Source organism: Ursus arctos, unplaced genomic scaffold (genome assembly GCF_023065955.2).
Source record: "Ursus arctos isolate Adak ecotype North America unplaced genomic scaffold, UrsArc2.0 scaffold_19, whole genome shotgun sequence".
In the NCBI taxonomy this organism is placed as follows: domain Eukaryota; kingdom Metazoa; phylum Chordata; class Mammalia; order Carnivora; family Ursidae; genus Ursus; species Ursus arctos.
The window spans coordinates 29,563,857-29,577,194 of record NW_026622863.1 but is presented as its reverse complement, the minus strand read 5'-3'; the positions used below and the strand labels follow the sequence as shown (position 1 = coordinate 29,577,194).

Below are 13,338 nucleotides of genomic sequence, written 5' to 3'. Positions count from 1 at the left end.
ATTTTTAGGCAATAGGAAAAAAAGTAACTAATTTGTTCAGTGTTATAGAAATTTCAGATAATCATACAAATTTACTTCTCCACTCCTCCACAGTCTGATGGTTTTATTTTGTTCCTACTCTATATTACATAGATAAAAATATAAGCATGGATTGTTTTAGAATCACATTTATATTTTGTACAGTGAAATGGGCATGTAAAAATGCTTAGTTTATTCACTTCTATATGCACATATATATGTTCATAAATTCTTTGAAAGAGGTTGGCAGGATGGACTCACAACTTGAGAGTCAGGGCTGGTTTGGAAAGGACATGTGATTGCATGATGGTAATTAGGAGTACATTTGCTTTATGTGTATTGCTTGACTCTTTATAACAAGACTGTTTATAACATATTACTTTCTAATGAAACCTTTTAAAGACTTCATCTCTGCCCCTTCTTCTATTTATGCTAATGATAGTGAAGGCTTCGCTATAACCAGGTTTGTCATCCTGGCCCCATTTCTCAGAATGGTTATTGGCCAAAACCCTCCAGCTCCATTTGAACGATCTGCTCAAGAACCTACTCAGTTAACTTTACGGTTAGTTCGAACTATGGCCACAGATGAAAATACCTTATTTATCATCCAATTTTTTTCCTCAGAGTTGCTTGTGTTTATATTTAGATTCGGTCAATGATAACAATTACAAATAAATAGTTAAAACACATCCAATTAACTTTTTGTTTTGAGTTAGTTACTACAATTAGGATGACGGAGGATATAAGAAAGTAAAATAGACAGCTAGCTGGGTGACCTGGCTCAAATAACTTGGCTTCTAGTTACAGTGAGATGTGGCTTTAGCAGCAGTGGGCATTCTTTACAATAATCTGAGGCACTCCAACAGATAAACCGATGCCCTAGGAATGACTCTGGCTACAGCGGTACAGGCATGAGGGGTAAAACCAGGAGCTCCTCCCGCTCACGCCCTTGCCAGTGCTGTATCAGGCCTTCTGAGGGAGGGTCCCTGACAGAATGTCCAGGGCTGGGAGCCCAGGATTCCGGTCTCAACTAGCAAAGTAGCACACAGTGAAGAGAACAGGAATGGGGAGTCTGATGACTTTGCATGTCACACCCTTGCCTGAAGTCAAGGCTACAGGAGATAGTAGTAGGAGTTAGGTTGCTTGGCAATGTCAGTAATGATATGAAAAAATGGGAAAGAAAAATGGGCGTTTAGATCTCCCCATCATACGTACTGAAAAACTGGACATCAAAATGACAGGTGTCTTACAACACATGCAAACATTTCATCAGAAGAATTGCATGATTTATAATATAGGAGGAGTATAGGAAGGTTATGATCCCAGGCTCTGGAGCATAATTACAAATGTTCACATCCTCACTGTGCCTCAACTATTTAAGGAGGCTGAGGCGAGGTAATTAATCTCTCTCTGTTACTTAATGAGTAAACTGGGGATAATACTAGTACCCACCTACTAAGGTGGTCATCAGAATTCAAGGAGATGGGACATATAAAATACTAGATCAGTGCCTGTCATTTAGAAAATACTCAATAAAATGAACTATTTAATGATTAACGTCATTATCTGCCATTCTTATTTCATTATCCTCATTAATGAGGTTGCCAGGCAATTGAAGGATTACATATTCTGCATTGTTTATGTTTATCCTTAGCTGTCTTTTGTTTTCTATACATATTTCCCCTTTGCCAGCTCTCCTACTCTTTTCTATCCTGTTTTATGTTATCTATTTCTATAAGCTAATTGACAACTTCTTGAAAAGAGGTATGGATTTTAAATAAACTAGAAAGCAACTGGATGGTAAAATTCAGGGTTGTGAATTCCAGTACATGGACACATATGCACACAGCCATGGAAAGGGAAATGGAACAAGGAAATCCGAACAGAGGCAAGAAGCAGCAAGTGTGTTTGGCTTACAGTTGTGGCAGGTAGCTCCTGTGTAACCAGTGTTTGCACAGTTGCAGTGAAAGGTGTTCCAGGACTGGGAACATTCACCACCGTGTTCACAATAGTTGGGCAAACACCTACAAAAAGATGTAGATGCAATCATTACTTTTCATTTTGAGCGATCATAAAATGTTGATCAATTATACATGGTCATGTGCAAGAAGAATGTCACAGTAACGGAAAGGGTAAATTTAACATGACTCGTGGTTATTCAGTCTGTCATTAAGGTGGTTTAATCACAGAACCAAACCTTTGATCAATAAATTCATCAGATTTCAACCAATTCTCAGGTAGTTGTGACTGCTTAATTTTCAACATGTCCTACTCTATCAGAGTCCTTTCTTTTCCCTAAGTGACAAAACACTAATTCAATATGTTGCCAGAAATATCAATAGCTCACAAAAAATAACAACACGTAATCATGCTGATTTCCTACACTGAATATTTAGAAGAAGAAGGAATAAAGAAGAGAGAAGAGAAGGAAGAAGGAGGGAGGGACATCCTTATTCAGTAGAGTATTTTGAGTACAGTGAAGACCTCCAGGAATGTTGAAGGTGCATTGGATAGACACACAAATTTCTAGCAGTGTGTCAGGGTGCTCCAGGGTGCTGAATAGAACTCACAGGGCTCCCAGGATATTTTAACTTTTCAAGAGAAATACAGGCATACGCAATATCTGCCCAAGACTGCACAACTTCCTAGCTCGAGGTAGTTCAATTTCAACATTAGATCATATTACTTTCCTTTTAATGATGTCCTATCTTTTTTTTTTTTTTAAAGATTTTATTTATTTATGCGACAGAGAGACAGCCAGCGAGAGAGGGAACACAAGCAGGGGGAGTGGGAGAGGAAGAAGCAGGCTCATAGCACAGGAGCCCGATGTGGGGCTCGATCCCAGAACGCCGGGATCACTCCCTGAGCCGAAGGCAGACGCTTAACGACTGCGCCACCCAGGCACCCCCTAATGATGTCCTATCTTTAAGAAGGTGGATTTTCGGGAGTTGATTAAAAAAACAAAACAAAAAAACAGTACCATGTGAAATCAGTGTTGAGCAAAAATGAGGGTGGCGGTGTCTGACCTGATCCCAAGCTTTGAAAAATTGTGCAGTACTCAACAGGTAAACACATGTAATTATGAAGTAGTTGTGTTTAATTCAAACTAAAATTAAAGTATTTTCAAATTACATAAATACTATATATAATATATATACTGATATTTACAATTATATGAATAATATATATTATTCCTTATATAAATTAATAATAAATACACATTATATAAAATTTTATATATATATATGTTCCTTTTTCAGAGGGTTACTAAATTTTAGGACATAAATAAGTTGTTTGGACCTAAGCTACTTTTTAAATGAAAGAGTTATATTTTCAGTCTCAGAACACTAAGAGAAAATCACTGAGATACATAGGGCACTGTGGACAACAAAGCTAGGGAGCTTCTGGTACCCACTTGAACAGCCCTGATCAGATTATTGATGCTTTTTAGAATTTAGATTGAAACATATATTGAGGCCAAAGCTTGAAATGCTCTCTTTTACCCCAGAATAAAAAAATAAACTGCGAAGCCTGTCAAGAATGCATTCATACTGGGGTTTCTGCAACCTCCGTTATTAAAAAACTAAGGATAGGAAACTTCATGTTTCGCTTATAGGATTTCTCCAATTTTAACTGAAAACGATGTTATTGATTTTTCCTGATTATAAAAAATAGATATCCACTGTACAAAAAATCAAGTGATCCAGGAAACAATAGAGAAGAAATATAGTTTATAACCTCACATACAAAAATCACCACTATAAACATATACATGCATTTGTGTGTGAGGCTGTATTTATAAATATAATTGTATGTTATTTTACAACCTGCTTTTTAAGGATTCACAAATAAGTAATGGGCATCTTTCATTGCCAACTAAGTTTACATATATTTTAGCATTTTTATAGATTCACAGGAATCCATTCAAAGAATGTTTCGTGATGTATCTAATTTTTTAAGCATTTCAAGTCAATAACAATCTAGAAGAAAGAGGGAGATTAAAACAATAATAATCCTAGTTGGTGATCAGAAAAGAAAAGGACAGAGCAAGCTATTCTTAACAGACCTCAGCCATGCTTTAAAAGGGGGCAGTTGTAAGTGGCTATACCTACGATCTTAAAGAATGAATAATTAGTGTGATACACGTGCTCTTTCTATTTGATTTGCTGCTGCTGAAAGATACTGAAATCATTTTCCTTGATTCTTGTTAGGCTTGACTTTTCACATTTTTTAATTACAGTGTGAAGCCTGGATTGTGGATGTTATTTAAATTCCCCATGTAGTAGCTCTGTTTGACAACCAGTAAGTAACCTATGGCAAATTACATTCTATAGCGAAGTACTGATTTTGATTCAACGTCTGAACAATTTACACTTTTCTTCTCACTAGTCATTCCAATACAAAGTAAAACAACCCATTCTCTCTAGACTCCAACACTTTACCGTAGACATTTCCATCATTATTTTCATTGCTCATAAACTTACATGGGGACATGAGATAGGGACAGCAGCTCCCTTGAGAGAGTGATTACCCTCAGCTCTCAGTCACCCTCCACCCAGATTTCTGAGGTGGGGTCACTACCCCTGCACGTCCACAGAGTACAAAGGGAGGGCTTCTAGATGAGTGTGTGTGTGTGTGTGTGACTGTGTGTGACTGTGTGTAAGGAAGATGTGAGTGTGTAAGAGGCATGGGAATGATCTTGTAAGTGTGTGCATGTGTGTGAGTGTACATGTGTATGGATATATGAATGAGGAGGTATGGGAATGTGTGTATAAGGAGTGTACTTGTAAGGATTGTGTGTGGTAAAGAGCTTTGGGGTATGCAGTAAGCACATAAGTGTGTACATACACATGAGAGGCTGTGTGCAATGGCTGTTCATTTATGTGTGTAAAAGAGTGTGTGCGAATGACTGTGTAAGTGTGAGTGTGAGCATGTGTGTAAATATATGTACACCTTTAGTATAGGTTTGATTCAACTTAAAGTACAAAAAGAGCTACACTGTTTAGTTCCTGTCAGATTTTTATTTTTAATGTTCCTGTGTTTTTAATTGCAATTTATTAAACCATTAAGTTTTGCGTTTATTATACATAGATTAATAGTAACCACAATAAATGTGAATGTGCCCCCAGCTGGTCATGCAGCTCTGCAGGTAGACATTTCCATGGGACTTTGCTGGCCCCAGGGCGTTGAGATTTGATGCCGGCTCTGTTTTTGAGCCATGTCCTCTTAGCCAACTTCCTCTCTGCATCTGCTTTCATATTTATAAGAAACAAATACTACTAGGAACAAGCCCTATGGGGTTTTGTGAGGATTACTTCAAGCACATATTAATTAATTTAAAATTCATTTCAGTGCATGCCTCTTCTATATCCTAAATGGACACTGCCCAATTCATAAATCATTTAATAAACCCAATTAGATCTTTAAAATTAAAAAAATAAATAAATAAGTAAAATTCATTTTAGAACACAGTCCTTCCACACCATCTCTCACATATATGTACACACTCACGAGCTCACTCACATATCCAAAAGCACCTTCCATACTCACACAAGTCCTTACACACACCCTCACACAAGTCCTCACACACTAACTCATCCAAATTAACACACACACAACCATACTATCCCAATGCATGCACACACTTGTAGGTCATTCACACATGCATTCCCAGACTCCTTGCACACTCACATCATCCTTACACATTGTCAAACGTAAGTACTAATTCATGTTAAGTGCTTAGAATACACCCTGGTAAACAGATTTTAAAAAAGACATCATTTAATAATGCTTGGAAGCTATGTCAATAGGTATAGCACCTAAGACCAAAATAAATGAATATGTATTTTCTTTTGAATATGAGTTTAGAGATACTTTTGGAAACTTGAAAAGTAAACAAATGCCAAAATTATTTTGATTTTTGCTATTATTTTTAAGATTACTAGGGTGACCGTTAGTCATAAGTTTCTCTTAAAGAAATAAATCATGTATAGCCAAGATCTATCCATAATTTGCTCACTATTTCTGAAAAGTGTTTTTCAGATGTGGTACTAAAACTCTACTTTCTCCAGTTGTGCTGTATCACAGTCCTCTGTTTTACAAGGCTGTATCTCCCCCAGATTCCTTGTGTAAGAGGGCAGCTTCAGAGAAAGCCCCATTGGAGACGCGTGGATCAACTTGTCCCGAGAGAACTGTCTGCAATCTGAGATGGTTAACATGACTGTCACTAATAGTGTGGATGACTGAACCTTCCCATGGGGCCCTAACGGTTGTTAACCACTGACAAGTGAGCCCCACCTTGAGAGAGCTGGCTCGGGAAGCCTTGCCACCTGCCCTTCCCCAGATTGGGATTAAGGTTCTAGAGCTGGTGTGGATGTAACTATGAAGAAGGTCACTGTCATTTAGTCCCAAAACCAAACCAATTGAGGTTTACAGTCTAAATTCTTCCTTTACGTATCATCTTTCATTATAGGAAGAATTATTTTATCTACAAGTTGGGTTAAATAAATAAATGTGTATTCATAGAAAGTAAAGTATGGCCTCCTAATCCGTTGCTAAATGAGATTACAATTACTTTTTTCTAAACACAACACAATATCTATTAGTGTTCAAAATAGGATCCGCAGACACTGACAGATGGTCTATCAGATATAATATACATATAATATATAATAATATTATATATAATAGATGTGCGTTTATGTTGATAAAATGTCTCATGCAAATAAAAAGTTATTTTTAAGCTCAGAATTTTATTTATTCAAAATATATATTGAACACTACCATGGGGTAGAGGCTAAGTCTGTCACAACATTGCTTAATTTTTTAATCTGTAATGGCTATCACATTCCATTGAACTCAATAATTAGAATTAATGCCCTTGATATTAAAGCATGATTGGCAAGATTATTTGGCTAATACGCCCATGCCTAAAAATATTTTTAATTATTAACTATCAATTATTATTTTAAACGTCACTTGTTCTCTACAACTAACTTTCAAATCTTGCATTATCATGCCCTATACTGGGAGTTCCTATTGAAACTACTGGATCATCCTTACATCTTGAGCAATACTAGAGCTCCAAACTTTTCCAGAGGAGAGGCTCTTTTTGTTTTCCCTGCAGAGAAGACAGTAATGGGTTGTTAAAGGTACACATTAGAAGCATAGCAACCAGTTAAATTGCTATGTCTCTGAAAATATTACTCAGCTGTCAGAGAAGCAAAAGACACTTTGATAACCAGCTCCGTAGGTCTCTGACTTATTGGTATGTGGTGATCAATACTACTGTCAGAGTGTACTAATTTACCAAGTTTAATGATATATTTTTGATACATTTACACCCATCTAAAATTATAGCAGCATCGACATTACCTTTTGTAAACTGGCAGCCTGTGTACATATAAATAACACAGTCACATGTCTTCCATCTAAATTTTATCCCTGGAAATACAAGGTATAAACCTAAGAGTGTATTTCTCTTTTTCTTTTTTTTTTAAAGCGTATCATTCTTATTTCTAATGTGAATATCATCCATTTCCTGTGGAACAGGTGATGGCAGGAAAGAGAAGTTTAAAAACATATTCATTTTATATATAAATTTTAATATGCTGCAAACGCTTGAAAACGGACAGGTCAAGGTAAAGAAATGAGATTGCCCTTACCTGTCTGTGATTCCACATGAGTCTATCTGAAGGTCACTGAAGTTTCCAAGGGACCCCTGCTGAACTGAAATCAGATCTACCGCCTTGTTACTGATAGAAATGAGCCTCATACATCCCTGAAATCCACCCAGTGCGTTTTTACATTTGGATCCAAAGCTGTTGTCAGGACAACCTGACCAAAACAACACAAAACAAAGTAAGTCAGGATATATCATAATGAATCAGGATTTAGTATCACAGACAACTTCATTATGAAAAAAGAAAAGAAAGAGGCACTTGATTAATTTCTTAAAATGAAAAGAGGGAGGAAGAGCCCCTCGCAGTCATCATTAGTTTGACCTAAATGACATATTGCAATTCATACAAAGTATTTCTCTTTATTATACAATTACAATTAATTATAACATTATTTCATGTGAATCCTATGGTAATAAAGAGAAATACTTTGTATTAATAATAATATATAATAATTATTACATATAATTATTTATATTATATATACTATATTATCATTATATAATATGAAATGCTTATTAAACTTAAACAAAGGAACTTAGTCTTTTGGAATGCAAAAAAAGGCATAAAGATTTAATATGTGCACTGTAGGTAAGAAAAGATAAATCAATAACAGTGAAATACCTTGGTATTTAAAGCTAACTCTTTGGGAAAGGAGCTATATTGACTTAGAATAAAATTACCAACTATTTAAACAAATACTTTATTTTCATATGCATATAAGAGCCATACACACATGCATTTTAATAAATCATAATGACTTAATGTCAGACATTTCACTGTGATTTTATTTATTCTTTGCCTCATAAAAGAATGTTCCATTTATATTGATTTTTTCCTAACACTTATCTAAGACCTGTTTCTAATTATTTAAGTAATAAAGAACTATATTATTAACCATTATTCTCTGGGGTTTAATGATGTTCTAAGTGTTTCTCTAGCCAAGTGAAATAAATAATTTTATGGAGTATGAACACATATACTATACTTACGTATTTTTCATTAATCTTTCTCTGCTGTTATGGTTGTCAAGCACTATTACAGTTTCAAGAATAAGAAATGAATCAGCAACTTCTTAATTCCTACACAATCCACACTCTTTTTCTTCCTAATACCTATACAATTAACTCTCTTTGCTAATTATAATTAAATGTTGTGACTGACAGTATTTCCCTTTAATGCTTATTTTCCTAATGAAACACATTAACATGGCAGGTAAAGGCCAGAATTCACACTTAAAACGGTTATCAGGTACATTGGAATATCACATTTTAGCCAAGGGAGACTTTGAAGTTTCAAATTTGATATATCAAGAAAAGGTGATGAAAGCTCTTGGAGTATCAATTTATTGTACATGGTATCATACACATTTTCAGTGCTTAAAATTCTTCTGTGGTGTAGGGTATGGTTATTATAACCTTGATATGTTTTCTAGATGACTTATTAACCAATTAAGAATGTTAAAGTAAAAACTGAGAGGATAATAGTTCAATAATATTTGGGGGCGACTACAATATGCCAGGAATATAAACAGCTCTGCTAATCTCCTTTTCTCCAGGTAGTGTTTCCTGACACATTTCAAACCATTTCAGAATAAAATAAATTGTGCAATATGCCTGTAGGGAATAAAACTAAGCAAATGCAGTGACAAAGAAAGATTACGGAACTTTACAGAAAGCACATCATCATATCATTAGGCACTTCATATTCCTAGCCACAATGTTTAATAAGCAAGAGATTTTAGAATAAAGAAGGGTTCAAGCCAGGTTCGTCTCATTAGTCTACGATAACAGGCAACCACAAGTTAATATATTGCAATAGCACAGAGAAGTTCAGCACTGAACCTGTTTGAGATGGAAGTTCTAAAATACGAAGATTTCTGGGGAATACTTAATGCTGAATTAATGGATGGATCCATTACTGGAGGCAGTTGGCATGTGAAGCACCTCTGAGGATGACAGATAAATTATCACTCGATGTCACCGCACCAGAAGATGTCGGCTTTGACTTCATGGTGGTCTAGCCCGTTCACTGGATGGATGATGTTTGATTTACCCAAGTGGGGGTGTGAGAATTCTGCACAAGGTCTAGTGCCTCCAGTCTGTGCTGCACAGTGTGTTATCAAGAGCACAAAGATCACATGGGGGAATATTGCAGGAATTAGACATTTATCTGTCCTTAATCTGGAGAACCCAGATTTAAAATTTACAATTTACAAATAAAAAAAGCCGAGCACAATGCACCACAGTGCAGTCCGAATTTTTGAAAAGCACTCGGCTGGAGGGAGAAAAAGCAGAAAGCGATGGACAATAATGGGCTCTGGCATGGCATATGTGGAATGCTGTGATTTCTGAGCCGCACCCTCTCCCGACATGAGTGTCGCTCTCAAGAGCAGCCTGGAACGGAGGTGCAGTGCAGGTTGGTGGAATAGACTGCAGCCATGTTAGGCCGATTATAGGCTGATAAGATCACTGGAAAGCTGCAGCTGAATTGAGAGAGTTGTGGAAGAGAACTGATGGGAAGTATCTTAGAACATGGGATATTTATTTACTTGAAGATAAACTGGCTGAAGAATGAACAACTTAAGAAGAGCCTTCCAATTAGATAATACGGATCCTCGTATTACAGGAGGCTCTCATGCACACAGAGCAGAAGGTCTTCTAGGGCCAACAACTATGACAGTGTGCCTTGGGACTCAGGGTGTCCAGTACTAAAACTGGGAAGAGTTGGTCACCCCACTCTCCTCCAGTCCAGTCCCCAAATCCAGAATTGCCAGCCCAAAGCCCTAAGTGGGCTTCCAGAAGGATGGACCTCCTCTACCAGTCTCTGGATCACAAGCCTGGGAAGAGGAGGGAAGAGCAGGGCAGGAGAAGGCCTCCTGCTTTCTTTTGGCTTTTTGTTTCTAGCCCTGGAAATGTTAGGGTGCCTTAGAGTGTGCAGGGTGTGTGTTCATTGATCAGTAGAATCTCATGCCCTTCTGGAACTGAAGGACACCAACTGAGATGATTGACTAAACAGAGATACCTAAGTAAACGGGCGATCGTGATTTTTTTTTTTAAGTCCTGAAGTTTGAATTTTATTATGGAAGCTTCCACAGTATATTGGTTAGGAACTCGGACACCTTAATAGACGTCAAATTATAAAGAACATGAGAGGGAGAATAAGCCCCAAATTCAAGACAGTGTTTACCTGGGGAGATGAAGAGATAGTACCCTGGAGGGGCAAAAGAAAGTTGATAATATTATCTTTCTAAGCTGGGAAATGCACATGTAGATATGCATAGTATTCTGATTAGTATTCTTTAAAATGCACATATGATGTAAGAGGTGAACTACCAAAGACACTGGGTGCAGGGAATACGGGAACTCTCTATCTTTGCAACTTTTGCATAAATCTAAAACTATTCAAAGATTAAAAGTTTATTTAAATAAAATAGTGCATATCGTTTGTAACATAATAAAAACAAGCAAAATTACAGAGTGCACGTGTGATATATTTCACCACAAAATATGACAGAATGAATAATAGCAATAAAAATTTTCTGCAAAAAACTGGTAAGCATCGTTAAATACGAACATGAGGGATGAAAAATACTTTAAGAATGAGGGTTCTATTTTCATGATTTACACTTTTATCCAGCCTATTCATTTTATCTACTCTTTTTTTTTTCACATTTAACAATATGCCTGTTTTTAAAATCTCTTCTAGTGCTTCTAAATCTTTTCCTTTTAAGTGAAAGCTCTTAATTTGTTCTCCATATCTTACCATTTATTAAGGGAATGTGTTCCTATGGATTGCCATAAAATCAATCATATATTCCATGAGGTTTAATAAGCAACTTGGTTCAGGAATGAACAAACCTCACTAACGGCGGCAATTACATCTTTTAAGATTGTTGCCGCTATGCTGCCATTCACAGTAACGGATGATGCAGGGGTTTTGTTGGTTCTTTTTTTTTTTTTTTTTTTTTAGAAACGGTTTCTTTTCCATCGACCTTATTTCCATTTTGTTTGCCCTTATGGGAGAGCAGCTGAAGACCACTCGGGGGTTGTTCGTACCCATTCCGCGGCCGGAGCAGCGGCCGCTGCGGACCGGTCTCCAGTGGCCGGCCGAGCGCTCCAGTCTTCAGCAGGGAACGGGCCCAGAGGGCGCCTGGCCGCCTTCCAGAGCAGCCTGCCACTTCGGCTCGCGGAGCAGTGAACTCAGGAGCTGGGGCAGTCCATTCCCTCCTCCTTGGTCCCAGCCTTCCCAGCAGCGGTCTGCTCTTCCTTTTCGGTCTCACCAGTGGGGGGCTCTTCCTCTTCCATCCCTTCAGGAACTCTGCAAGCACAGATCCCGCACCGGCGGTCGCGGGAAATGGTGCCACGCATGCGCAGAACACCCTGGGCCAGCAGCCACATAAGACACCCTGAGGGAGCAAGGGATGGCGATGTCCACACAGCGCACAGGAGCGTTCTGTGAGAGGCTGGTGGTCAGCTCTGGGCTCAGTCACCACCAGAGTCTCGGCTCTCGGAAGGCTGCGTGGATCTGGTTAGTGGAGGTTCCAGGGGTGAGGCGCCGGCAGCAGCAGTGGCTCCAGGGGTAGCAGCACACTTCAGCCCAGCGCACTGGCCACGATTTCTGGATGACAGGCCACTGACATTGGCCAGGTTTTCAACAGCAATGATGGCAGGAGCCGCCAGCGGAATTTTCTTCCAGGTTCTCCTCAGAGTCATGAGGTAGACTCCATCACCTCTCTTTCTGTAGATGTACTGTTGTTCCATATGGAAGTCAAGGTTGGTGCCACCCAAGTGGGTTCCTGCTGTGGGGAATCTGAGGACATCCTCCTCTTTCATCTGGAGGACATCGAGGGCTCCAGACATTGTGAAAATTTCCCTTTCAGTTAGGACATGGACCCCTCCATGGGTAGCACGGAAAGTGTTCGTTTGTTCTTAGTATCAGATGAACGATGCATGGTCTGTGTGCTTACTGTCAATTCTTAGGAAGGAATTTGTATTTTACTGATGAATAATAAAGATTGGGCCACCACCACCAAATTCAAAAGGGATTCTAGACAGGTGACTATCAAAATTCAAAATAACAGCAATAAGAAACACACCAAGTCATGATTAGAAATAAGTCTTACTACTACCAGTTTTACAACTTTGCCTTTCTAATGGCAAATCACATTTTATTTTCATTTTCCAGTGGTAAAGACTCATTTCCATTTCCAAGGTTTTCTTTTCCAAGCTTTTAGTTCAAACAAACATCCAGGCAGGTAAATGCTTCATTTGTTTTTGTTCTTTTAGAGAGATGGCCCAGTGTTGAAGGTTGATGCCCTAATTTCATCAAATGTATCAGTGCATTATTATTTAGCAATGAACAGAGGTTTCTATGGCTAATTAGGTTAGATTATTTGCCACTGGCATAATATTGCCCTTCTGCATTGGGCAGTAGGAAAGCAATAAGGATGCTCCAGAGGAGCTAAGAGCCATGTGAAGGAAAATACTGCAATAAAATCAGCCCATAAAATCTGAAAAAGCCATATAAGAACCATTTAACACTAGGAAAATATAACAAAGTTTGAAAGTAAGAACTGAAGAGCGTTGTCTATTTGCAAGCATTATCATTGTAGAAATTGTAAACATAAGTAAATCCACCT

At 37.9% G+C, this 13,338-nt stretch overlaps 1 protein-coding gene across 1 annotated transcript in view; it reads right to left on the bottom strand.

The window, feature by feature from the left end:
• Window positions 1-13,338, bottom strand: part of CNTNAP4 (contactin associated protein family member 4) — a 238,169-nt gene that overhangs the window by 70,882 nt on the left and 153,949 nt on the right. Inside the window, exons 10-11 of the mRNA XM_026495274.4 lie at window positions 7,683-7,854; window positions 1,936-2,042 (exon numbers count right to left, since the gene is read on the bottom strand). Coding sequence (XP_026351059.1) covers window positions 1,936-2,042; window positions 7,683-7,854 — 279 coding nt within the window. The remainder of the gene's footprint in view (window positions 1-1,935; window positions 2,043-7,682; window positions 7,855-13,338) is intronic.